The sequence below is a fragment of the Rissa tridactyla genome, chromosome 8 (genome assembly GCF_028500815.1).
Source record: "Rissa tridactyla isolate bRisTri1 chromosome 8, bRisTri1.patW.cur.20221130, whole genome shotgun sequence".
Taxonomy (NCBI): Eukaryota; Metazoa; Chordata; class Aves; order Charadriiformes; family Laridae; genus Rissa; species Rissa tridactyla.
In genome coordinates this window covers 17,220,165-17,245,242 of record NC_071473.1, presented here as the reverse complement: position 1 = coordinate 17,245,242, position 25,078 = coordinate 17,220,165, and the positions used below count along the sequence as shown (strand labels likewise).

At 48.8% G+C, this 25,078-nt stretch overlaps 1 protein-coding gene across 4 annotated transcripts in view; it reads left to right on the top strand.

Moving 5' to 3' along the window:
- The first annotated feature begins 15,644 nt into the window (after positions 1-15,644).
- The window catches only part of CLUAP1 (clusterin associated protein 1), a 75,249-nt gene continuing 65,815 nt past the window's right edge, over positions 15,645-25,078 (top strand). For 2 of the 4 annotated variants that reach the window (XM_054211080.1, XM_054211081.1), the window contains exons 1-5: positions 15,645-15,809; positions 16,616-16,727; positions 18,686-18,770; positions 22,672-22,851; positions 23,967-24,062. In XM_054211080.1, coding sequence (XP_054067055.1) covers positions 15,683-15,809; positions 16,616-16,727; positions 18,686-18,770; positions 22,672-22,851; positions 23,967-24,062 — 600 coding nt within the window. In that variant the 5' untranslated portion in view covers positions 15,645-15,682. Of the gene's footprint in view, positions 15,810-15,889; positions 16,007-16,615; positions 16,728-18,685; positions 18,771-22,671; positions 22,852-23,966; positions 24,063-25,078 lie in introns of those variants that run through there. The other 2 variants (XM_054211082.1, XM_054211083.1) reach the window with 1 other exon arrangement.

Here is a 25,078-nt window from a genome sequence, read left to right as displayed (position 1 = left end):
CCTCGGGAGGTCTCTAATCCAGCCCTGGTCACAGAAGGGTCAGCTCCAAGATCAGACCTGGCTCAGGGCTTTAACCAGCCTGGTCTTGACAACCCCCAAGGGTAGAGATGGAAGATGGACCATGGCTGAAATCTCTAAAGCCTCCAGACAGCAGATGACCCAAAAGAAGAGGGTTTCCCATGGCGCTTCTCTGCACGAGCATCACCAAGTGCATGGGACGGGGCACAGCCCAGCATCGTGGCTGGCCACCAAGGAAACCTGGGAGCCACAAAGCGTGGTGAGAAATAAGCATGTGTGCCCGCGGGCAGCTTTAGCTGCTGCGGACAGAGATGTTCTCCCCCCGTAACAGCCTTGCTGGAAGAAGACATAACAACTATTAACGCAGAGAACGGCTGGCATCACTCAGTACCCCTAACGTCGGCCGAGTAGCAGAGAAGGATGGGGACGAGAAGGAGATGTCACCCCAGCCATGCTGCTGAAGCAGTTTTTTCTGGAGATTTTGTGGTGGTTTTTTTTTTTAACTTTTTCCTCAGGGTGACAAGCGCTTTTGGCATAAACACAGAAATCCCAAATGGCCTCTGAAAAGTGACCGTGCCGGAAGATTTTGAATCTCCCGCAGCGCCTGTGGAAATGAAGAGGGACGAGGACCCAGCTGGCCGGGGCTGCCCTTTGCAGATGGTGGCACTTAAACTTTGCTTTTTTTTTTTTTTCCCCCTGTGGTTTTTTGTTGTTGTGGTTTTTTGGTTTTGTTTTTTTCTTTTTTTCCCCTCCCCATTACCATCGGCAGCCGAGCGTGACTCACCGCAGCTTGGTGGCTCGTTTTGCAGACTGAGCTCCAGATGGTCTCCCCCATCCCACCCTGCCCCGGGTAGCTGCCGTCTCCCTGCTGTTTGCAGCCTGGTCCTCTCCCCCCTCCCCACCCCCCCCCCACCTCAGCTGCTGGTCACTCCAGGTAAAGAACCGATTCTCCTCTTTCTCCTCCACCTCTTCTCCTACCTGCTGTCCCCCGGGCAGGTGGCTCGGCAGGCTGTGGCTGGCCACGTCCTGGCTTTGTCCCCCTCTCTACGGGCTGACGTTGCCGTGGGGTGGCTTTAGTGGGGATGGGGAAAGCGGGGAGGCAGCGTCTCGGCTGCTGTGCGCTGGCCTTGTCCTCTGCCGCGAATGGATGTGGGGCCAGGAGGATGCTCAGCGGGTCAGGAAGCTCCCATACAAGGTCTCCTGATGGGATTAAGACTCTTGTCTTGGGTGGCAAGTCGTGTGAGGGGCTCCTGTGCTGCTCCCATGTCACTCTGCTACAGGGCCAGAGCTGGTGCCAGCCCTCCCAGGGTCCCATCCTGCCCCACGCAGCCGTAACGTGGTCCTGGGCCACCTATAGAGGCTTTTTCCAGCCCACGTCCCCATCCCCAGACCCTATGGCTTTGCCATGCCACCCTGAAGACCTCCCTACATGAACCCATCTAATGCCAGTGGACTCATCCTGCGGGGATGCTGAATTTGGGGGACAGCCTGGGGCTCCAGCATGAGCTGGAGCTGCAGTTCCCCAGAGAAGGACCACAAACCTCCCAGTATCATTGCCCGGCGTGGTCCCCGCCGACCCCGCAGAGCCCCCCAGGGCTCTGCGGGGTCAGCGGGGACCATGCCGGAGCGAAGAATCCATCTGGAGGGGATTTTCTCGCTGGTTCTTTGAATGGGGACGTGAGGAACAAGCTGTTCTTCTCCATATTGATGCATCTCAGGCAGGGTCTCCATAGCGACTGCAGCACTTGAGGCTGAGCTGAGGCCGGATCCCAGCCCGTGGGGTGCCGCAGAGCCGGTTGTAGGCACGGGACAGCATCCCAGGTCCAAGCATCGCCGAGATGGATGTGGTGTCAGAGCCTGGCGCTCCATCCCACCCTCAGGACAGCCGTGTTTGTCCCCCCGTGCCTGCCCAGGGACAACCCGTCGCGGCTGCCCTGCGTTTTGGGGGGATGCACGGGCGTTTCCCATGGGTGGTCTTGCAGTCAGGCCCTGTGCATCCTCATCCTCCTTTTGGCTGTGGTCCTGGCAGCCCGCCAGCACGTGATGGCGATTTTAGCACCTCGATCTGCGCTCAGCCAGGCCCCAGCAGCTCCGCAAGAGACGCAGCCGCTTGAAACACCTTCCCAATTTCTCCTGCAATGGGTGAGACCCTGGGAGACCACCCCTTCCCCCAGCCCTCCGACAGCTCCTGTCCCGCTGGGGTGGGGTTGGGGATGCTGGCTGTGGCTGCCCGGCTGTCACCAAGGAGACACGGTTGGTCAGTGCGGATGTTAAAGGCAGGGTTTGCCCTTAGAGATGGGAGGTTGGAACCAGATGATCTTTAAGGTCCCTTCCAACCGGAGCCATTCTGTGATTTCATGTGATTCTGTGAAAATTGCCCCTGGATGGTCTCGGGGGTTGACGGTGCTGGTGTGAGCGAGGGGGGGCGCTCAGGAAGAGGAGAGCATCCTCCAGCATCCTCCATCGGTGTCGCTACGGGCCGGATGCCAAACCAGACAATGGCGCAGGGTGAAGTCCCTTCCTCCAAGGGCCGTTACCAGGCTTACCAGCAGAAACACCTCCTGAAAGGTTTGTTTGGAACAGGTTGCCCAGAGAAGCTGTGGCTGCCCCATCCCTGGACGGGTTCAAGGCCAGGTTGGAGGGGGCTTGGAGCAACCTGGTGTGGTGGTAGGTGTCCCTGCCCAGGGCAGGGGGTGGCACTGGGTGGGCTTTAAGGTCCCTTCCCACCCAAACCATTCTGTGATTCTGTGAAAGCGGGTTTCATTTTATTTAGCCGTTCCTGAGGGGGAAATCCGTGTGTATCATTGTAGGCTTTGCTAATCCTGCCGCCTCGCTTCCCATTACAGCAGCAATTCACAGAACAGAAATGCTAATCAACGCATCCCGACTCGGCAATTATGCAGTGAACTTCTCAGAAAAGCCTGCTGGACCCCGTTACCCGGTAGAGAAATTCATCCGCCTGCGAATGCCCTGCGTGAGGAGGGAGAGGGCAGGCAGACTTTGGGGAGAACGTCGCCCATGGCCAGCTGGGGCTTGGGGGGCTGCTGTGAGCTTGGGCGCGCCAGAGGCTTTTGTATATACTAAAAAAGCAACGTTTTGGTGTTTGTTTTGTTTTTTTAATATCAGCAGATGGTGCTATTAAAGACAGCTGGGAAAGTGCAGCCCGACAAGAGGCGGAGGCAGGTCCACGTGAGCGTGGAGCCGCTTGCCCTGGAGTTTGCTCTTTTCGGAAGCTGTCGCCCGATTCCAAGCAAAAGCCGTTTTTCTCCCGACCCTCTCCGATGCAGGAGAGAAAAACGACCCTGAGCTTTGCCCAGCTCCGGAGCGCTGCTGCTTTCCGACGGGCGATGGTTTGGGGTGGGTCTGACCCCTGATACAGAGCAACGGCTTAATTAATTACCTTCTGGGAGACATCGGGTCACTCCAGCCAACAAGGACATCACCACCGACTTCATGGGGCCAGACCATCACGCCTTGCCTCCGGGAGGTTTGCTGCCTTGGGGCTTATTCCTGCAAAGCGCACTAGAAATGTGACATTTAATACTATATTATACACTTGAGCATTTGCCCGATGGCTATAGTCTTTGTTAGAATATGATTTTAAAGAGCTAATATGTCAGCCTGTCCATAGCCAGAAAACTGCTGCCATCCCACCCGTTTATGACCAGTCAGGGGATTTTGCAGAGAATCAGCTGCTTGGGCGTTTATTTCCGATAAATGCTGGTTTCAAGAGCTGCTGGGGGACACAGGACTTTGGAGGGACAGGGAGAGATGCTCTTTTGAGCGGAGAAGGAAGAAGCTTGCAAGTCACTTCCTAAGAGATGCCTTGGAGGATGCCCCAATCCAGCACCTTGCAGGGGTCCTACGGGACCTGGAGCTCTGATCTCGGGGTTTTGCACAGCGTTTCCACCCCATTTGTTTCCATCCCCTCAGGCAGCGACAGCCCGGGGATCCCACTCCATCCACACCGTTTCGCAGCAAAGGTCACTTCCAAGCCGGTGCTTTAGCGCCACGTTGCCACACGCTCATGATAAATGACTGTTCCCAGCTCATAAAGGCACTATTGAATTTGGCACTCACTCAGAGGAACCCTCAGCAGATGCCATCCTCCTAGAGCCCCCGGGCGCCCAGGTTGCCGGGTCTGTATTCAAAGCTGACCATGTCTCACCTTTTTTCGAGCAGGAAGGTTTAAACGATAAGATCAAGAACTCCTCTAAAAATCATCTATATTCACATCCTGCCCCGGAGCTGGACTCTTTGTACGCGTCCTCTGCTGAAGGGCACGGCTTGCCCTCCTCCATATGTTAAAGCCTTGGCAGGCAGCACCGCGTCCATATTCCACGTCAGGAGCGCCGTACCCCTGGCATCAGGAATTCAAGGAGCAGATACGAGGCTGCATCTTTTATCTCCTTCCTTCCTTCCTATCAGCAGCCTGGTTGCCACTTCTTCTGTTACCACCTATTTAAGCAGAATTGTGCCTGATCTGTCACTCGCTTTTCTTCTTTCTGGCCGGACCGGTGGCATGGCCGCGGCCACATCCAGGGGAAGCGGCATCTCCTTTTCACCTGCCAGAGTGGAATAAGGGCAGTCGCCACCTTCCTGCGAGGGTGTGATGGACGAGGGGGATGGAGCTGGATGCACCTGGGGACACAAGGACATGGCCCCATCCCACTCCACCTCCCAGACATCCCCGAGCAGCCCCTCGGCTACAGATGAATCACAGAATCACAGAATGGCCAGGGTTGGAAGGGACCTCTGGAGATCATCCAGTCCAACCCCCTACCAGAGCAGGGTCACCCAGAGCAGGTGGCACAGGAACGTGTCCAGGCGGGTTTGGAATGTCTCCAGAGACGGAGACTCCACCACCTCTCTGGGCAGCCTGTGCCAGGGCTCTGCCACCCTCACAGCAAAGAAGTTCCTCCCCATGTTTGGTGGAACTTCCTATGCTCAAGTTTGTGCCCGTTGTCCCTTGTCCTGTCCCTGGGCACCACTGAAAAGAGCCTGGCCCCATCCTCCTGACACCCACCCTTTAAGTATTTATAAGCGTTGATAAGATAAGATGTGCCAGAGCCTGTGATGTGTTTTGAAAATCAGTGGCCACCACAGTACCTGTGACACACGGGGGCTTGTGGATGCGGAAGGAGGACAAAGCTGTGCTCCTCGCAGCGGTGGCTCTGACGGGGACTGTCCCCTGCAGCCACCGCTGGTCCTGGGCATAGCAATGACCTCTGTCTTCAACCTCCATCCCTACTGACCCCACTCCAGGTGAAACCACTGCTAAATGTCATTAAGCTTAATTGTCATTAAGCTGGGTAGGGTCTGGGCTAACCCCAGGTGTAATCTCTTATGGGTAACTTCACCAGAGCCTTCCACCCACTACTTAAGTGCTCTGCAGGGTTAGGGCAATGCCGTGCTGGATTGGGGTAGGAGGTTGGCTGTTCTCCAAGATGTTTGAGGGGGAGCTGGGCAGTCTGGAATACCTTCTTTGTTATTCGCCAAAACACACGTTTGAGGAGCAGCGGCTTGATCCTGCCCACGAAGGCATGTAGGCTGCTGCCATCCCCAGCCTGGGGGCATCTCCTCAGCCCCGCTATGTGAGCAGAGGAGCAAAGCTGGGCACGCTGCACGGGCTGCTGCAGCAGCGGAGCCTGTGCATGCCCTGGAAGTAGTGCTGCTTTGAGGACAGAGATGTCTCCTATAGCTTTGACATCCTATTTTGTGAAGCAGAGACAAATACCTAAGGGCTTAAGAAACTGCCCCATCTTACAACGGGTTCTGAGTCCTTCCCAGCTGCCCCAGGCACTGGGTTGTTGCCACCTTATGGGATAGTGCGATGGAAGAAAATGTGTTTTTACCCAGGACTGTAATCTGCGCGGCTCTGTTATGCTCAGACAAGGGTTCAAGTCACTCAGACCCACAGAGTGAGGTGAGCTCTGCGTTTCCTTCTTGCCAGCAGATCTGAAGGGGCTTTAAAAACATAGCGCAGGGCTGGTAGCCCCACTCAGGATGTGCAAGATGGCTTACAGCTGGGGAAACAGAGGCATGGAGATGTGGGACATTTTTTGATCACCTTGTTGACTCATTGACTATCTGTGTGTATTGTATCACCGTCAGTTCTGTCTCCAGCGTGGCCCGTCTGGAGGAGAAGTGGAGACAGGCTGTGCTGGGGAGCGCTTGCGCAGGAGTGCGTGTTCCGTGCTTCGATGGGACGCACGGAGCAGGTTGGTGCTCAGCATGTTCTGGTGCGGTGAGAGTGAGGGCCTGCAGAAGCTGTGTTGTGTCATGGTCACTCGAGGTGGGGCTGATGGACCCTGGAATCCCAGGTTGAGATGTCGGGATGCATCTCCTCCAGCATCCCGCCCAAAGCCTGCAGGTTTCGGAGGCTGCAGCTGCTGTATCGCAGCACACTTGGCTCTTTCGTTTCAGCTGGCAGGGAAAATGCCCCCTTTCCCCTTGCTTTGGGGGAAAATAAGGTCAGAAAGGGACTTGCTAGCTTCTTAGCAGTTCCCCGAGTGTGTTACTGGGGGAGCTTCCCAGTGAGCTGGCGGAGGGGAGCTGAGGCTGGGCGGTCCCTGGGGTTAGTGGAGCAGTAGGGAGATGCTCCGCGCAAACGCAGCTCTCCTTAGAGGCTCGAACACGAAGAGCCCAGGCAGCTTGGCACATGCCGTTGTTCTGGGCTCTTTCTGGCATCGGATTTCTGCATACGTACAAAATCTTCACGAAAATGTGGGGGTTTGGGGCTGTGTGTATCTAGAGGCATCAATCGATGCCGTGAGCTGGGCTGAAAACGGCCCCTTGGGGTTTTTATGTGTTATCCCTGGCTGCCTGCGTGTGACTTTCCCTCTGATGATAGAAGGGCTAATTAATCGGTATACAAAGTGGAGGCTGCGTAGTCCCTCCGTTATCTCTCCTTCCCCACTCACTCCCATTTTGGCTGCTGCAGGGAAGCTCTCCGGGAGCAGCAGTATGGACTCTGTGCCTTCTGCCTCAGCAGTTTCTGTCTTCAAGGAGTTTTGCCTTCTCATAGAAGAGGAGAGAAGATGTTTAGCTCTCGGCTGCTGGCTGGGCTCCTTTCTGCTGGGCACCACCAGTAGCCAGGGCTTGCACTGCTGGATCGGAGGGCGCTGCCCGCAGCGGAGCACCCTCGTGTAGCGATGGGGTATTCGCAAACCCAGTTAGTGATGAGTTACCTGGGCGGTATGACCCCAGACTCCTGCTCGGCAGCTTGCCCACTCTGGAAGCCATTCTCCTGCAATTTGGTAGGCTTTGGACGAGGTTTCGAGGCGTAGTCTTCCCGTTTAATGAAACCTGAAGCTGGGTCCTGGGTTCACTGGCAATATGAGGTATTTTCTGGAGTTCCAGTAAAGAGAGATTTCTGGATGTACACATCACCTCTGCTCACAAGAGGCTCAGACATCCTCATCATGAGTCGTTTGGGTTTTTTTTGATGTGACCAGAGATCTTCTAACAGCTTAATGGCCGATGAAGGCATCCAGCCTGCAGAGAAAACAATCTATCACTTGCCCAGGGAGCCAGAGATGCTGGTTACCTATCCCAGGGGGAATAATAATTCCCTAAATCCCATAATAACTGCAGCGCAATAGCTTTTGCCTCAACAGCAGAGAGGTTATAAGGTCTCCCTGCATCTGCCGTACGCTCCAGACAGAGGCGGGTGACGCAGCGGCGGCGCAGACGGCGGCTGGGAGCGATGCCGAATTCATCGAGGAGGGATAGCTTCCTCCAGGCTCAATTTCACAGTTGAGTGTATTTTTGCAATAGGAAAAGATAGTTACAAGAAGGGGGTTATTTCCAGATGAGGCATGTCCCCGCTCTCGCTCGACTCTCCCTTGCGATGGTGCCTGGCTTGGTTTGGCCATGGCTCCTGCCGGCGATGAAGCCGGGGGCTGGGATCCCTTCGGCTTTGTGGAGAGCCAGGGTCCTGTGGGAGGACCCAGCAGTGCCAGCCCCTCCCTGGGCACTGCCACCCACCCCTCTGCAGGCAAGGGTGTTACTTGGGTCACAAAATCTTCTGCCACCCTGGTGATCATGGAATGGTGTGGGTTGGAAGGGACCCACCCAGTGCCACCCCCTGCCCTGGGCAGGGACACCTCCCACCACACCAGGTTGCTCCAAGCCCCGTCCAACCTGGCCTTGAACCCCTCCAGGGATGGGGCAGCCACAGCTTCTCTGGGTGACCTGGGCCAGGGGCTCACCACCCTCACAGCCAATTTCTTCCTCAGAACTCATCTAAATCTCCCCTCGTCCTACCGTGATCTGCTGCTGCTTGCACCGCTCCGGCTGTGCCCCATCCCCAGCCTGAAGCCCCTCCGTCGCTTCCACTCCAAACACTTCCTTGTCACAAACCTGTTTTTAGATGTATCGAACCCAGAGCTGCTGCCCTGCCCTTTTAACAGAGCAACACTTAATTCTGCTGCTGAGATCACAGGTTTCTGCCCGCACAGGGACACAGGACTGCCGGAATGGCTCAGCCCCAAGGTCTATTTATCCAAGCCCCCGACTCCCCCTGCGAGGTGGGACTCGTGGAACGGCCGTTTCACCGATGATGACAGTTTAATGCCGAAGCAGAGCTGGGAACAGAAGACAAACCCAGCTCCCAGCACTTCAGGACTTTCACTGCAGTTTGATAAATCCAAAAGGTTTTTTAAGCAAGCTGTTTCTTCTCCTGGCAGCATAAAAAGGTTGTGCGCTTGAACAGCTGCTCGCTGTTTAAATGCTAATATTATTTCTGCTTTTCTCTGTGGGCTCTGCCTCTCTCTTTTTCGGAGGACAGGGCTCCAGCCCCATCCCACCGTGGCCACCAGGAGGGCTCCTGCTGCCCTGTTGCTGGCTGGGCAGCCCCTGGGCTCTCCGTTGTGTGGCTTCCCCAGCCGTGGTGGTCCACAAGCCCACCCGAGGCTGTGCGGTGGGGGCTGGGGGCACAGACCTCCACCATCCCACCAGCTGCTGCCAGAAAGCAGCACCCAGAAAGCAACGGGGGGAGGATGGAAAGCCACCTTTGGGGCAAAAACTGGGCAAAGGTGGCACCTCCATAGGTAAGGAGTACTTGGGGTAAACCTGGAAGGGCTTCCATTTCCCCTTGTGTCCCTAGTTCTGATGGTGGTGCCCAAATGATGATTGTAATTAGATAAATAACGTAGCTGTGCCAAGACCTTGCCCAGGAGGGCTTCCTTCACCCGCGCGCTGTGCGGGGCTCGTACTCCTCAGCTCTGAAAGCAACATTTTGCTTGGTGATGCTCCTCAAAAAGGGCCAGTTGGGCAACTGGTGATAGTATCCTTCCAGGCCTGCTTTGGCTCTTTCTCCTTCTCACCTTGGCTGGTTTTTCTCCATACCCTTCCCTCTAGGTAGGTCAAGAACCAAGACATTGGCTTTAAAGAAAAACACAGCAAAACTTTTCATGAGAAATCAACGATTTTTTTTTTTTTTGGATCCCTTTTCCTTGTAATGAAGACAATCCGGACATTCAGCTCTCAGGGTCATGGGGAATGTCGTGTTGTCTATAAATCAAGCTGTGCCGTGCCACAGCTTAAATTGGACACCCCAAAATTAGGCAGCTTTTGGGAAATAAGCGCTTAGCACTGGCTGCAGGCAGGCCAAGCGGCGCTCAGCTTTGGAAGGAGCTAACGGAGAGTGGAAATATAATCTTGGTTTTTTTTTTTTCACTGCATATAAATGAGAACCTGGCCTCTCCTCTCCTGGCCTGTCAGGCAAAGTCGGAGATAGATCTGGAAATCTACTTGCTTGGGGATGGCTTTTTTTTCATCCTAAGTAGCTTCTCTTGCTTATCCGCTGAGCGATCAAACGGAGGCCGTTGATTCATTACCCCTTCTGCTTGATGCATGGGCTGCAGCTTATCCTGGGCACCGCACTCTGCTCTCGGAGCTCTTCTCTAATGCCAGCGCATTAACAGGGAGGGAGCTGCTCTGCAGTGTAATTACGGGGAACGTGACATTCCTGGATATTTTCCTTCCCCAGACACAAAGGCTCCAGATTTCCCCCGGGTTCCTCAGCGCAAAGAGCTGAGCTGAGGGTTAAATCGCATGGGAAGGAAGAAGTCTGCTCGTGAAAGTCCCTTCCACACCGGCATCGAGGAGTTTGGAAGCTGAGCCAGCCCTCGTCAGCAAGCAGAAACCTCAGACTGGGGCAGCAAATGTGGCAGCTGGGGGTTGAAAACAGCTTTTAAGGTGAAAATTAATCCAGCCCAGCTGGGTGATGGGGGGGAGGGGGGGGCTCTGATTAGAGGAGCAAAAATTGATGCCCAACTTGCAAGTCAAAGCAGAAAGTGGATGCAAAACCCTGAACACGAGGTGTCTGTCTGACACTTCCATAACCAGCCAAACGAAGCCCCATCATCTCCTACCCTGCCTTATTTTATTTTAATTTTTTTTTTTTTTTTTTGCACCAGCCCCTCTGAGCGAATCACTCTGGCGGGTTCCCTTCGCAGTGTCCCAAGCCATAAAGGGTCTGTTTGTGAAGTTAATATCCTCCTGCAGCATTTATCTAATGGGTAGCTTGGGGGGGGGGGGAACAAAAAACCAAACAATATTAAAGTGTACAGTGACTTCACACGAGGGTCTCCTGGGATGTCAAAGAAGCTTGAGGCCTTTTTACACTTTTTTCCCTGCCAGGGAGGGCAGAGATGAGCGTTGCTTTGTTTTGTGCTTGAGGGATCTCAAGAATATCCGATCACTTCAATTTTTATTTTTTTTTTTTATTCCTGATGTAAAAAAACATTAGAGAAATCGGAGTAAAAATAACTTGCTTTCTCACTCGGTCGTATTTTCAACAGCTCATAATGTCCTAGTCCTGCCAAAAGCCACGGTCCTGCCAGCCCTGGTGTCAAGGACTGAATTTGCAGCGCGAGAATAACCAGGTAAGACAACGTCAGGAAAAAGAGCAGGAAAATCCTGAAGCTTCCCCCCCCCGCTGTGTTTTGCGGGTCGTTTTACAGAAATACCCTGTCAGGAACCGGTGTGCAGCCCGAGCCGGGAGAGCTGGGCAGCTTCGTGCCTGTGACGCTGGCCTGGGGACAAAGCCCGCTCCCAGAAAAGCCCCGTGATCTGCCCTGTCGTGTGGTCCTGTTCGAAACTGGGCGATTCTGCATCTTTGAGGACAAAACCAAATGTGGTCGCCTTCCTAACGTGCAGGAAACCCAGGTGGTGGGACAGTGGGGAGAATGGCAGCTTAATTCATAGAATCATGGTGTAGTTCGTGTTGGAAGGGACCTTCAAAGGTCATCCAGTCCAACCCCCCTGCGATGAGCAGGGACACTTATTTGCTTTTTTTTATTTATGTTTATTTTTGGGACATTTGTTGATTTGTGATGTGACTACGGCAGAGCCATTGCTGCAGGCAGAAGCAGGGGCGCAGATGGGTGTCCGAGAAGCAACCGTGGAATGCTATTTTCCTCCTGCTCCCGTAGTTCAACCTGTCCCTGGGTGTTCGTGGCTGCGGTGGTGATGCCACTACCTGCCCTTGCACCCCCAAACTCCCCGCCAGCACCGCTCGCCCAGCCCCCGAACAGTTTCTTTCTGTAATATAAGGCATGGGGGAAAAAAAGAAAATAAAAAATCTCCTTTCCAGTTATCTGGCAGAGGATCCAGAGCTGCTCCTTGGGGCCGTCTATGAGCTGGAACAGGTCCCATCTTCACAACTGGCCAACTTCACTCCTCCGCCCGCCGCATTCCCGAGCGTGGTCAGGGTCAGTCTGACCCCGTGTAACTGTTTGCCCCATGGGAAGAGCGAGAAACAACAGCTCTTCGTCAAGATAATTCCATGTTTTGGGCCAGTCTGCCAGGTACTGTAATGTAAGGATGTGAGAATTAGACTTAAAAACATGCGACAGCAACTTTAATGTCAAGCTCCGCCAAAAAAACAACCTGAGGAAAGAACATTAGAACACTAAATATATACATATATATATATTGCCAAAAAACATTCCCCTTCATCTGCAGGAATATGGCAACAAGAATTCAGGCGGCTGAAAGGACCGATGCAGGGAAAGACTAATAGAGCTGATTATTTCCATGTTGAGAAGCTGATAGATACTGGGGGTGTGTGGGGGGGATGTCCTGGAGGGATGGGGTCGCACAGCCCGAGACGGGGAGCCGTGGATGAAGGGTGCAGCCAGCACGGCGGAGCTGCCACGGGGAGAAGCGGGGAAAGGGCTGGCTGGCGGCCAGGAGACTCCGACCGCCAGATCGATAACGCTGCTTTAGATGTAAAGAGTGTTTGTGGTGAACACAGCGAGGAAAGGCTGGGGGGTGTCTCAACCTGCGGATCGTTACGGTTTATTCTGCTGGTCCTAAAATGGCAATAATGGGGTGAAGCAGGAAAAAGTGTCCAGGGAGGTGGTATGTTTGAGGTCCATACGTGGAGGGGGGGAAATCCTGTATGGGCAGATGTGGCCAAATTGTTCTTTCTCCCCCCAAAAAACAGGAGTTTCTTAGAACAGAGGAGACTGGTGGGTGCTACAAGGTCTGGCCATCCTTGCAGTGAGGTGGTTTCTCCTTCCCATCTCTCTTTGATCACAGAGCTCATCTCCTGCCATGGTCTGGCCACCGAGGCTCTCCCAGCACACGGCGAGGCTATGCATGGCAAATTTGGGCACTGGTTTTGCTAAATTGGGAGCTGACAGGGAGACATCGGGCTGTCCGACGGCATATTTGAATGATGGAGTACTTAAAAGCACATGGCGCTAACCACGCTTGCAGCAGCCAAAAGGGACCCGATGGCAGGTAGCCTGGATCAATGACGTTGGGCTGCCCCGGTCACTGGTTTCTCGGTGAAATCTTTTGATTCATGGGTGCTCAGGAGCCCAAAGGATGACTGGACTTCAGTGGAGCGTTTGGGGATGGCTGGGAGCCAGGGAGAGGGGCTAAAAGAGGTTGGCAGAGCCCTGGAAGCAGAATGGGAGGCTGGAAATAGGATGAGATGATGCTAACGGGGTGGGGAAGGGTTTGCCTGGCCCCCCTTGTCAGCCCTAAAGTGATTTGGGGAGCCCCAAAATTCCCACACGCAGCATACGAAACAGGCAGAAAATATTATTTTCCATGAGGTGTTAAATAAAAACCATTGCTAATGATGTCTTCTGCCATCCCCGCTGCATTTCAGGGCAAAGCTGGTCACCGCAGGGGCTGCTAATTCCTTATTGCCAGCGGTTCAGGCTGCAAGGTGGGGTCACCACCTCCTGCTAGAAACCAGCAGTTGGTGCCACTGGATGCTTACGCATCGCTTGGATGGCGTTCACCACCCCCAGCTGGGTTCCTCCTACACCTCTACCGGGCCCCCAGCAGCAGCTGTGGCTTCCTACGGCCCCAAAGAAATGAAATTTCATCTAAACGAAATTAGAGGGTTTGGACGGAGACCAGGCGCTGCAGATGTGCAGCCAAGATATTACCATCTGGACTCAGAAGCCTGCAGTGCCATCCAAAACCTGCACCAAAATTTTAGATTTTTCTTTCCTTTCCAACAAAATTTCCAGCTTTTGGAGTGACGAAGTGGAGGGGGGGAAAAAGCCCCATCGCTCAACAGCGCAAACTGGGCTGTGGAATGGGGGAGCTGTTTCCATGAAAATTAGTTCACGTGTCTAGGCAATAAGCAGAGATGTGTAGCGTTTTTGGCTTTGAGTGCAGGTTTCCGGAGATGGGAAGGTGGCGGGGAGAAGGGCTCATCCCTCGCGGATGTGGTGTGAGCTCCTGCCGCAGTTACATGGCTGCAGTTTGCTCCTCTGTGAGCCCCTGCTTAGCTCAAGGCTACATCCATTCCTTCTCCAGCAGCGCCTTTGTGCTGCCGAATGTATCAATATTAATGACATTTATATAAAGCACAGAGCTGAGGTAAGCAGTATACTGACAATTTATTTCATTTATTTTACAGGTTTGGCTTTCCCCCATGTATTTCATCCCACCTGCCTTTTGCCCACTAGTCCATGTAACACTAATAAAGCTGGGGAATGTTTCCTTCCTTCTCCAGTCCCCCTGCCCAAGCTACTGGATGGCTGATACGCTCTTGAACTAGCAAATCGCTTAAGGTTTGTTATCTCCTGGCTTCCTGGCATAAGAAAACCCAGCCTCTAATCGCGTCTCCTATTTTCTAATGTAACTACTTCATTTCAATTACTTATTCTTTGTAGGATTCGTTGCTATTTCCTTGCTTTTGATTACTTTTTCAGTGACATGGAGAGGGTGCTGCTTGATATAGAGCCCGTGTGTGCATGTCTCATATATGCTTGGGCAGTTGAATTGGAAAACTGCGGACTGCTCCGCGAAAATGTCCTGAGATGTCCATAGATCAGCCTGACATCTAGATTATTTTCGGCTCATCCCACCCCACGATATTGATGACCCTGTCAGTAAGAGCTGGGTCCACCGTGGCCGGTGTTTCTGCAGAGTCTCGTGGTCGGAGCTCCTGTTCCTTTAGGATATCTGAAACCACCGAGTGTTAGCGGAGAAGCTGTCATACTGTTCTTACTTGATGCATCAACATGAAAACTGCTGTTGGTTATGTCTGCAGGGGCAAACTGAGGACACCAAGAGCCTTTAAGATGTTTGTTACGAAACTGCTGACAGGATCAGTCAGTGTCAGTTGCGGGTAGGAGCTGAGAGGTTGCAAGAAGCCGTATCAGCTGGCCTGGGGACGTTGGTTTCCATGGGCGTCTCTGGGGATGGACAATGAACGCACAGGGGTCTGGCCCTGCTGCCAGGCAGCTGTGTGCAGTCTGGGCTGTGCCAAAGATCTCTTGTGCATTTCAGCCAGCGCTCCATGCACGGCAGTTGATGCCTGGGTGGCTGCGGTACCTTGGATGTCCATCAGAAATGTGTGATCGTAGAGAGGAAGGTGTTCCCGCCTGCCTGCCACCTCATCCTCCGCTGCTGCTCAAGTTCAGCCCTGTGATGCTCGAGCAGCGGGGCAGAGCTGCATGCCAGGCTCCTCAGAGAGATCCGAGTCTTCCTCTGCAGAGTGGGTAGAAGCTGGATGCGCTGACTCCAACAGGGCAAAGAGCCAGGGACCCAGGACACAGCGATGACGGTGGGTTTGTGTCTGCTCAGGTGAGGTGAGGACACAGACTTTCATATCCCTGGTGACCTTTGTGCCATCCCATTGGGGGAGCACGGCCATGTCCTCAAACCACAGCAGCTGCAGCTGAACGTGGCACAGGTACTGTTGGGTCTTATCTGAAAATGATCCTAAATCATAGAACGGTTTGGGTTGGAAGGGACCTTAAAGCCCACCCAGTGCCACCCCCTGCCCTGGGCAGGGACACCTCCCACCACACCAGGTTGCTCCAAGCCCCCTCCAACCTGCCCTTGAACACCTCCAGGGATGGGGCAGCCACAGCTTCTCTGGGCAACCTGGGACAGGGGCTCACCATCCTCAGAATGAAAAATTTCTTCTTAATATCCACTCTAAATCTCCCCTCTTGCAGCGTAAAACCCTTCTCCCTGCATCCCATGGCTCCCCCCCCCCCGATCCAGAGTCCCTCCCCAGCTTTCCTGGAGCCCCTTTAGGGACTGGAAGGGGCTCCAAGGTCTCCCCGGAGCCTTCTCTTCTCCAGGCTGAACCCCCCCAGCTCTCTCAGCCTGTCCTCACAGCAGAGGGGCTCCGGCCCTCCCAGCATCTCCGGGGCCTCCTCTGGGAACCGCCATGACACCCAGCTGCTCCCCGATCTGTCCCAGACACCGGGCACAGCCTGTACCTCCGACGGCAGCCCTCTCGCCAGCAGGCCCCCGGAAGGGGTTGTCGGAGCCGCTCGCTTTCACCGCCCCGCTTGGTGAGAGGCTGCCCCGGCCCGGTTCAGGCCCGGACCCGCCGCCGTGGCCCTTCGCTTTCGGAGGCAGTTTGGCCCGGCCGCCGCGCCGTAGGGGGGGTTGCCATAGCGACGAGCGGCGCGGCCCGGCCCGGTGTGGCGGCGGCAACGGGAGGAGGCCCCCGGGGCTCCCCCGACCATGTCGTTCCGCGACCTCCGGAGTGAGCAACCCCGCTGAGGGACGGGGAGGGGGGCGGGACGGGGTCCCCCCGAGCCCTCCCGGGCTGCCCCGGCTCGTTGGGGCCTGCGGGGCGGCCCCGGCCCCTCAGCAGCCGGGCGGGCCCCGCTTTTCCTCCAAGTTTTGCCCTATAACTTCACTTAGAGATCCGGGAGGCAGAGGGTTTCTTGGGGCCTCACCGGTGCCTCCGGCGAGGGCTACAGAATTTTGCACAATTTTATTAAGAATTTGATTTCTTTAAATTGCCTGGTAGGGCTATTGCACTTTTAACAGGCCGAGGGTTGGCATAGCGCAGCCTCTGCGTAGCGGTGATCGCCGCAGCCTGTATTTATGTTTTATAGAGAGAAGCTGTTTTAACATTGTTTCTGCCCAGTGAGTCTCTTGTTAAAAAGTCGCCTTTCTACTCGGGCGTATTATCTGGGGAAATTATATATATATGTTTAAAATTAATCCATTCATGCTTTTTTATGAGCAGTACTTTGACCAGGGCCTGTCTAATGGTAAATGACCGGTATGCTGCCAGAACCGGGGCTCTTGGTAAGGTTTCTGTTGGATGTGTAAGAAGGAATCTCTCCCCTTGTTTGTTTTTCAGATTTTACCGAGATGATGAGGGCACTGGGGTATCCCCGGCTCATATCCATGGAGAATTTCCATACCCCAAACTTCATGCTCGTTTCAGAAGTGCTTCTCTGGCTGGTGAAAAGGTTGGTGATTAGGCTAACGAATGTTGGGGCTGATTCTGGGATGTGGGATGTGTGCTTGCAGCTGAGGTTTTGGTGTGAAACTGTAGTAAGAAGTTTAAAGAGCAACATAGTGATAATTAGTCATTCTTTGAGATCTACTCTTCTAAATATCAGATAGAAAACATGGTAGTTAAGTGTGCAGGTTTTTAGTTTAATTATACAAAAATAAAAAACTCTTTAAAAGTGTTTTAATAGCTGAAGTAGAAAATAAAATTACTCAGCCCTGGCAGAGATAGCATCCTGAAGGTGGACATACTTATTTGAAGGTATCTTTCATATAATTTACAAACTCCGTTACCATCCTGCCTATACCTGACCTTGTACCCTAAACAGGGTGATATATAGTGAAAACTTCTCAAGATACAGTTAGTTCTTACCTTGTTGCTACAATTGTTATTCATTCAAGTTGGTGTTGTCTAGGATCCATGCCACGTTTAAAAAAAACTGAAACAATACTGTACTAATTTGCTACTATCCAGTTGTAGTTTCACACCCACTTCACCCCTTGATGGACTTCGGTTAAATGTTTATGAAACTTGAGGTGCTAATCAAATTATGTATATCCTTCTTTCTCCCACGTAAGTGAAAAAATAAGGTTTTTAAGCTGTTAATAAGGTAGAATATTACAAGTGAAAAGATGACAGTGACCCATTTGCCTGATTGCTATTTTTTGGCCTGGATTCATAATTAGTATCTATTAAGTATAATTACCAAGCTGTTAGAAATTTGATGAATACTGTTGCAATTGTAATAAAACAGGGAAATACTTACAACTATTCAAATTTATTTGGATTAAGTTACCTAAATAGTCTTTAAAATACTGCTCTTACACCGAGGGTCTATATTACTGGTTGTTTTCAACTCGGGTATAAAAACAAAAATCAGCTTCTCCCCCCAGTATGTAACAGCAAAATAACAGAACAATTGAAAGAAGACAAAAATATTGTTTTTAAAATGTGCTTCTCTAGTGAACCTGAACACTTTTAAAAGCTTAAACTTCTGCGTTGTTACTGGGAGCCTTATGTCTAATAGAGAAGTGCTTTGCTTTCAGACCAAATAGCAATGGAGCACCGACATCCTTTTCTGTTACGGGTCACGCTTATATTTGACACAGACAGCTTTTCCAGCTTCTAGAAGCCTTTTAAATATGCTTTAAAGCAGAGAAGCTACTTTGCGTTTGGCTTTCTCTTAATTCCAGATGTGATGTGAAAGCAAAGATTTCAGGCTTTTTTGCCTGAATGTTGAAAATCTCAAAGCTTTGTAGAAGATTCTGGGAACTTTTTTCTTCTCTGGTTCCTGTAGGCTGGTGACTTCTAGAAGTTTCTGTATTTTACTGGTGGTTTTTTTAAAAGCATTTCACAGTCTTTCAGTTTACATTTTTGTAAATTTTGTTTACTTTTGAAAGTAATGTGTTTGAAATTATGTCTGTGAGTGTGAACTTTTTGTGTGTGTTTTGACAGAGTGGAAAGGTCTGGTAACATTTTAAAGGACAAGTGGCTGCTTTTGTTATTACCAACAATAGTAGTCCAATACAAGTCATTTTAACATACCACCGGAAAGGCTGAGATTATTAACTTGGTCATATGCTTGGTGTTTTAAATTGTGGAGCCACATATGATTCAGTTTAGTTTGATTTATATAGGCAGCTTGGGATTTAAGTAGTAAATTACTTCTGAAAATAAGTATTTCACAGACTGGATTGAACCAGCTAAATTTTGCTCCTTTGCAAAACTGAAAAGATGTATTCAGGACCTCACAGTAACAATTCCTTCTGGAGAAGCGTCTCAGGTTTTACAGCTCTTGCAGTTTGTACACAAACCTGTTATATGCATGTTTGATTTTTGCCTCACAAGTGAACCAGTCTCGTTAATATTGTGCATATATTTCTTGTCAGACTCTATGCGTGCCTCTTTCCACAGGTATGAACCTCAGGCTGATATTCCTCCTGATGTGGAGACAGAACAGGACCGAGTTTTCTTCATTAAGGCGGTGGCTCAGTTCATGGTAAGCCTGCCTCAGGAGTCGTGCTTAAGCACATCGAAATACTGGTTCCATATTGGCTTAAATGCTTTCCCTCTAAAACCCTTACAATTTCCTTGCAATGGGTGGCTGAGTATGTATTGTGTTCTTATGCTGTATTGTGTGTCTTGTGCTGTTATAAACTTGAATGGGCCGGAATCGGGATGACTGATTCTTTTGTGTGCTTGAACAGTCATAACTTCTGATGTTTTCATTATGATATAGAATCGTAGATCGGTATTCTGAGCCTTCTCACTAGATTGAGCCATATTTTTCTCAGATCAAATCTTTTATCGCATTATACATGAGCATACTTGAATTGGGCCATCAACTTTTTTAGTCTCGTGGAATAAAATAACATTGTCCTTCGTATCATCATTCCTGTTATTTTCATGCAGCATGAGCCTTTGCTGTTATGACACATGAGCACTCTTAATCAGGTCGAAAAAACTTAATAGGGCTGCGGGTGGGTCTGGAAGCAATGGAAGTCTTTATGCTAATTCCAAAAATTAAATTCTTATAATACTTTTTTAATTTTTAAAATATATTAAAATGACATTCTAACCAAGCCAGCTTTTCCCTTCAGATTTGTGATGACGTCCACCATAAAATTTCTTAATTTTACAATGTTCAAAGCATGATACGCTTCCGTACATATCAGAATGCACTTTTGAGCCCTGGAGCATCATAGGAATCTGTAATGAACAGATCTATTTTGTTTGGAGGGATTTCCTCCCTCCAAATCAAGCATGTTTTAAAAGGACAAGTATGGTAGCAGAAATAATATTATGCGTACATTTTCCTCTTAATAACTGATTTCATGTAAGAAATCCCAAGGGTTTTGAAGAATTATGTAATATGATTCAGAAAATGAAATGAATGGAAATTTCTTTCATCGTCCTGTACTTATTCTCAGTTAATAGTGCAAGATAATATGGGGATTATTGTAGGTATTCAGCATTTTCAGAATGAGAAAAGCTTGTAGAAGTTTTCTTAATAATTCACTGTCTGTGGAACCCACAGTTATCTTCTCCAGAAGCGAATAGCTTTATGCGTCCATAGCCAGATGTGAAATTTGATGGAGGTGGATTTGTCTCAGAAGAGAATATCAGGATAGATTAATCATCAGGAAATATAACGAGAGTATTGCTCTCTTTTACTGAACAAGGAGTAAAGATGTGTTAATTTTTTACACAAATTATGCATTGCTCCGTGTTACTGGTAGTTTGAGAGCTCGCCAAATGTCTCCTTTTCAGACCCAACAGTTCCTAAAGTGTCTGCAGGGTTGTTCTACGTGGGTTTTTAATCATTTGTCCACCTAGAAGTGTCCTAGTCTGTGTGGCTCAATACCTGGCTCCTGCCCGAGCCCACTTGGATCCAAATTTGAGGTAGAGTGCAGCAAAAAGCTTCTGATGGGTTTAGTCTCATCGCAACACATTCATGAAAACATACTTAGCAAACCAAGGTACCAAACTTTTTGCAAAAGGTAGACATATTTGTTTTTTAAAACGTGATGGGAGAAGAGATTGACGCAATTTCTGCTCATAATCATCCTGAGTGCTTTCCAGGAAGCATCACGCGTTCAATTCCCATTTCAGCCTGTGGAGATTTAGACCCAGAGAGTACCCAGGAGACTATCCTAAGCATTAAACGAGATGGCGACATAAGAGCAATCCTCATTCTTCCTATCGAGAATGTGCCATTGTGCAGGAAAGAATGCAAAATGTTTGGGCTAGACAGGCTAAAGACCAGGACTCTGCCGGACCACCCAGCTGGGAGTTCTGGTTCTTCCCTGGGCTGTTTCTGCATTTCCATCACGCTGTCAAAATTTGGTTCTGTGATAATAATAAAGCAGATTTTAAAGTAAAGCAAACTTTCCGGCTGCTGATGCCATTCTTGCAGTGTATTTCTGTTTCTCTTTTCTATTGCATGGTAATAATCCGATCTTCAGAATAGATGGAGGTGACTTTTAATGATACTTTAAATCTACTTAGAGTTGTTATAAAATCAGGGACTGTCTCAAGCTTTCCAAACATGAAGTTACATTCCTGAGTAAACAGTGTCATTCTGCCAATCTGAAAAATATATGTACTTGTCTGTGTATTTTTTCCTCTTTTTAACTAGTCTTTGAGTGAAAAAAACATTGTTTTTTCCTTTTACTACATATTGATTTTTCTTTCTTGGGGTTGAAAGGCACTGAAATTGGAATTCCTGTCTTTAACAACCTCCTTTATGATGTGGTGCACTAGTCGTCTTTGTGTAGGAGATGTTTAACAGATTCTGTCAATTTAATGACTTGCTTCTCTTAAAATTTAATACCTACTATTTCTATGATTAGTTTGTTAGATTCCTTCTACTGAAAGGGAAGGAAGGAAAACATACCAGGCTTTCCACTTTGTGTATTGGCTTGTTTGAGGTCACACTGGTCAAAATTCTCAAAAGCCACTAGGGGTTTTTTTGCCATTAAGTCTCGTATTCCCCCGACACAGGGTGTACAACATCATAACCTGTTCTGGAAGTTTTGCCTTCACTTTTCAGCCGAGTTGCTGCCTGCAGGAAGCAGATGTAGAGTCACTTTTCTCTGCTGGGTTGAGATTTTTGGGATGCGAGAGGCAAAAGGTAAACATTTCTTGGAAATGGAAACCTGATTGTAAAGTCACAAAGTTTGACAAGATGCGTATGAAGAAACGTGGGCCAACGACTATTTGCTTTGTTTCCTTTGTCCTTTGAAAAGTTGGAGCTAAATCTGTGGTTTGAGATGTGGTCCTTCTTTTCTTTAGTTTCACAGGGAGTTTTGCTGCAGTCAGTCAGTTATTCAGTGGAGAGCAGGCAAAACCTGTACTGACCATTTAAATGTTGGAGTCTTTTACCCCAGGTTGCAGGACTTGCAGTCAGAGCCCTGGCGGGTGTGAATTGCTTACGGAAACACCATAATACCAAAGTTGTGTGATACCACCAGTGAATCGTGGATGGATTCTCTCTGCCACACAATATTCCCAAAGGATAAACATTTTGGTAGACGTTTCATCTTAAAAAGATACTGAAAAGATGATGTTAAGTCATTTGGATGCTTAGTTTTTGTATTCATAACCGATTCATGGACAGTTTTTGTTTGCTTGCTTCTTTAGTCGTGTCGTCAGGAAAAGTGCCTCCAAATTTTACCTAAACTTTGGTGTTGGTTCCTTGTGGCTCTTCGTTTAGGATATAATCTTGGCAGGAATTTCAAGAACAACAATTGTGTCCTTTCTGTGACAGATGTATCACTTCTATTATCCTCATTTTCCCCCTTTATTATTTTGAAGTATAAAAAGATAATATTATAATTTTTAATGGTTTTTTCCTTACTGGTCTGTCTGTACTTTTCAGAGATGGAAGACAAGGGAATAAAATCACCAATACCATAGCAGGGAAGAAAAATTGAGAGAAACAATAAAATATTCTGAAGGTAGTGCTGAAAGAGAAGACAGTTAAATTAGGATAATTGATCTTATTCTTGTAACTCATTAAGGGTGAAATTTACCTCTCTGCAGCATCATCACAAGACCTGGGCAGCACTTAAATTCAAATTAAGTTTAAGTGGAATGTAAGTGGTGCACAGGGTTTTTGCTGATCGTCATGCAGGGAAGAATTAATGGATAGTTTGAATTTTTTCATTGTGGCAATTATCTGCAAATGTTCTGATGTGCAGAAAGTGCACATGTTTCAGAAAAATTTCTTCTAGAAACATCAGTAATATGGTGAGGCAAACTTGTGTCTCCAAACAGGAAGGTTTATTTCTGTAAAGCAGAGCATGGTGGCCCCAGAAAGAGCTTTCGAGTGAAGTGTGAAGAGGTAAATGAGGATTTTGTTCTTTGTGACACGATGAATCCATTCTTTCTTCCCAAAGGCTACCAAAGCTCACATAAAGCTCAACACTAAGAAGCTTTACCAGGCAGATGGCTACGCGGTGAAGGAACTGCTAAAGATCACCTCTGTGCTTTATGGGGCTATGAATACCAAGGGAGTGGAACGCGCAGACCTGAGTGAGGAAGACAGCAGCAAGTTCAAGTTCGATCTTGGCTCAAAAGTAAGGAAAACTTTACTCTTGTTTTGGGCAGGGGTTTTGCGTTAACTTAGGAAAAACAAATCCATTTTCTCTCTGAAACTTAAGTAGGGAATGTTTTCACAAGGGACTGGCTATGGTTTTAACTCATACTTTCTGTAGTCAAGGTTATAGGCTATGATTTGCTTTAATCTCTGTGAATTCTCAACCAAAAGCATAATAAAAGGCACCAGTGGCGCAAACGTGGTTATCTTTGATGTGGACTGCTGTTGAAATCGTAGAAATGTTGGAGTAGGCCAGAATAAAGACTACTTTCTCTCTACTAACCTTTTGCAACCGGAGGAGTTTGCAAAATACGGACCGAAAGGTCTTTTTTGAGCCCATTTTCACCGAAGAAAAGGGAAATCCCCATGGTACCCTAACAGACATCAAAGCTGTTCAAGCCCTTAAAATAAACACCGTCATCATTAAAAAAACCCCAACACTTTGTTAAATAAGAGGAACTCCTGTTACTTCTTTTTGTTAGTTTTAGCACTCTTCTATATTCTGATATTTTTAGTCTTCAATTTTTTTTATAGCTATACTATGTCATGCCTGCTTGTTAGGCAATAGTACTACCATTCTTGAAAAAAGGGCAGAACCATAGGTGATTTTTCCTCTCTGTACGTCTGGTGTGCCCCTCTGAAGAAAGCACCTGTAGAAATAATAAAAAAACACTTGTCGATGATCAATATTTATATTAATATTTATTAGCTATGCAATGTGCTAGTCACGTTCCTTACGGTATATATATACTTTTTACTTTTGCATATGAAAAAGATGATGTTTCCCTTTGGCCTGGGCAGCGCTTGAACCAACAACCGGCTGAGTCACAGCTTTGAGAAGGTTTTTTGGTTGGCCTAAAGTGATTGGGTTTCACCCAGAAGCCTGGGTCTAGATGGGGCCTCATCTAAACCATTTTAAAGCTAAGAGACAGGCTCACTCTGATTCCGGTGGACAACCTCTTCAATACTATAGCAGAGTTTTGGCCACTGTGCTGCAATTTTAACATCAAAATGGGGGGAAAAAACCTGTTGTGGATTTTTTTGGGGATCCTGGGGATTCTCTTTTGCTATTGAGTGCTGTTTCTGTGTTTCTAGATTGCTGACTTGAAGGCAGCGAGACAGCTTGCTTCCGAAATCACCTCCAAAGGAGCAACTCTGTATGACTTACTTGGCAAAGAAGTTGAACTGAGGGTAAGTACAAGCTGGAGAGTGTACAGGAACTTGTGTTCATTGGCTGCTGCAAAGAAAAAGGGTGAAAAAAGTATCAATAGTTAGTTAATGACTGCATCTAAAATGAATATTCTCTGAGTAGAAGGAATGGGTCTAAACAGTTCAGCATTTTCTCTTCATCAGGAAACTGAAATACTCTCTGCAGAACCGCTTGGAAATACTAACTTTATATGTACGTTTTAGTGGTGGGGATAGATATATTCTGAAAGATAAATAATTAATGCCCTTAGTTTTCCAAGTGCAAGGCTCATTATTTCTGTTACAGTAATTGAAGGCCTCGTAAGCCCGCAGGGTTCTTCATATTCTTTAGCTTAGTTGTAAAATCACAAGCTGTTGCATGAAGTCATGGAAGCGTCCTGAAACACTGCCAATAAGTTTTTCAATTATTTCAATTATTTTCAATTATTTATCTGCAATGCTGGAGGTTATTCGTTTTCTGAAAATAGACTTTTAAAGAAGGGAAACCCTGAATGTGCTAGTACTGTTATTGGTAATCTTCAGATTTGCAGTTTCTGAGCTGTAGGAAGCACAGCCTCTGAGAGCAGTAGACTGGGTGCCTTGACGATTAATGCTCCCAGATCCTTGTTTGATGGAGTACAAGTGTTTCAAAGGGTAGATGATATGCAGGGAAGATTATCTGGGGAACATTGCCTTTTCTGCGAGATACGTTAGCATGGTATGCAGCAGTGTGAAAAGCATTAATATTTTAAAAGGGAGAGAGAAGCCATAATCCAGTTTAATTCAACATACACGATAGTTACAAAACTGTTAATCAGTTACTTCTCATCTTGCATTCTTTGCTTGATTTCTTGGCTTTGAAATAGTTTTTGCACGAATACTGCCTAATATGTAAATGTTTGCTCTGAGCATTAAACCCTTTTTTCTAAGTACAGCACCTCTAAGAACTCTGCTAAAAAGTCAAGTATAGGTCAGTATAAGGCAACATTTTTAAAAAGTACTCGAGCATTGGTTTGAAA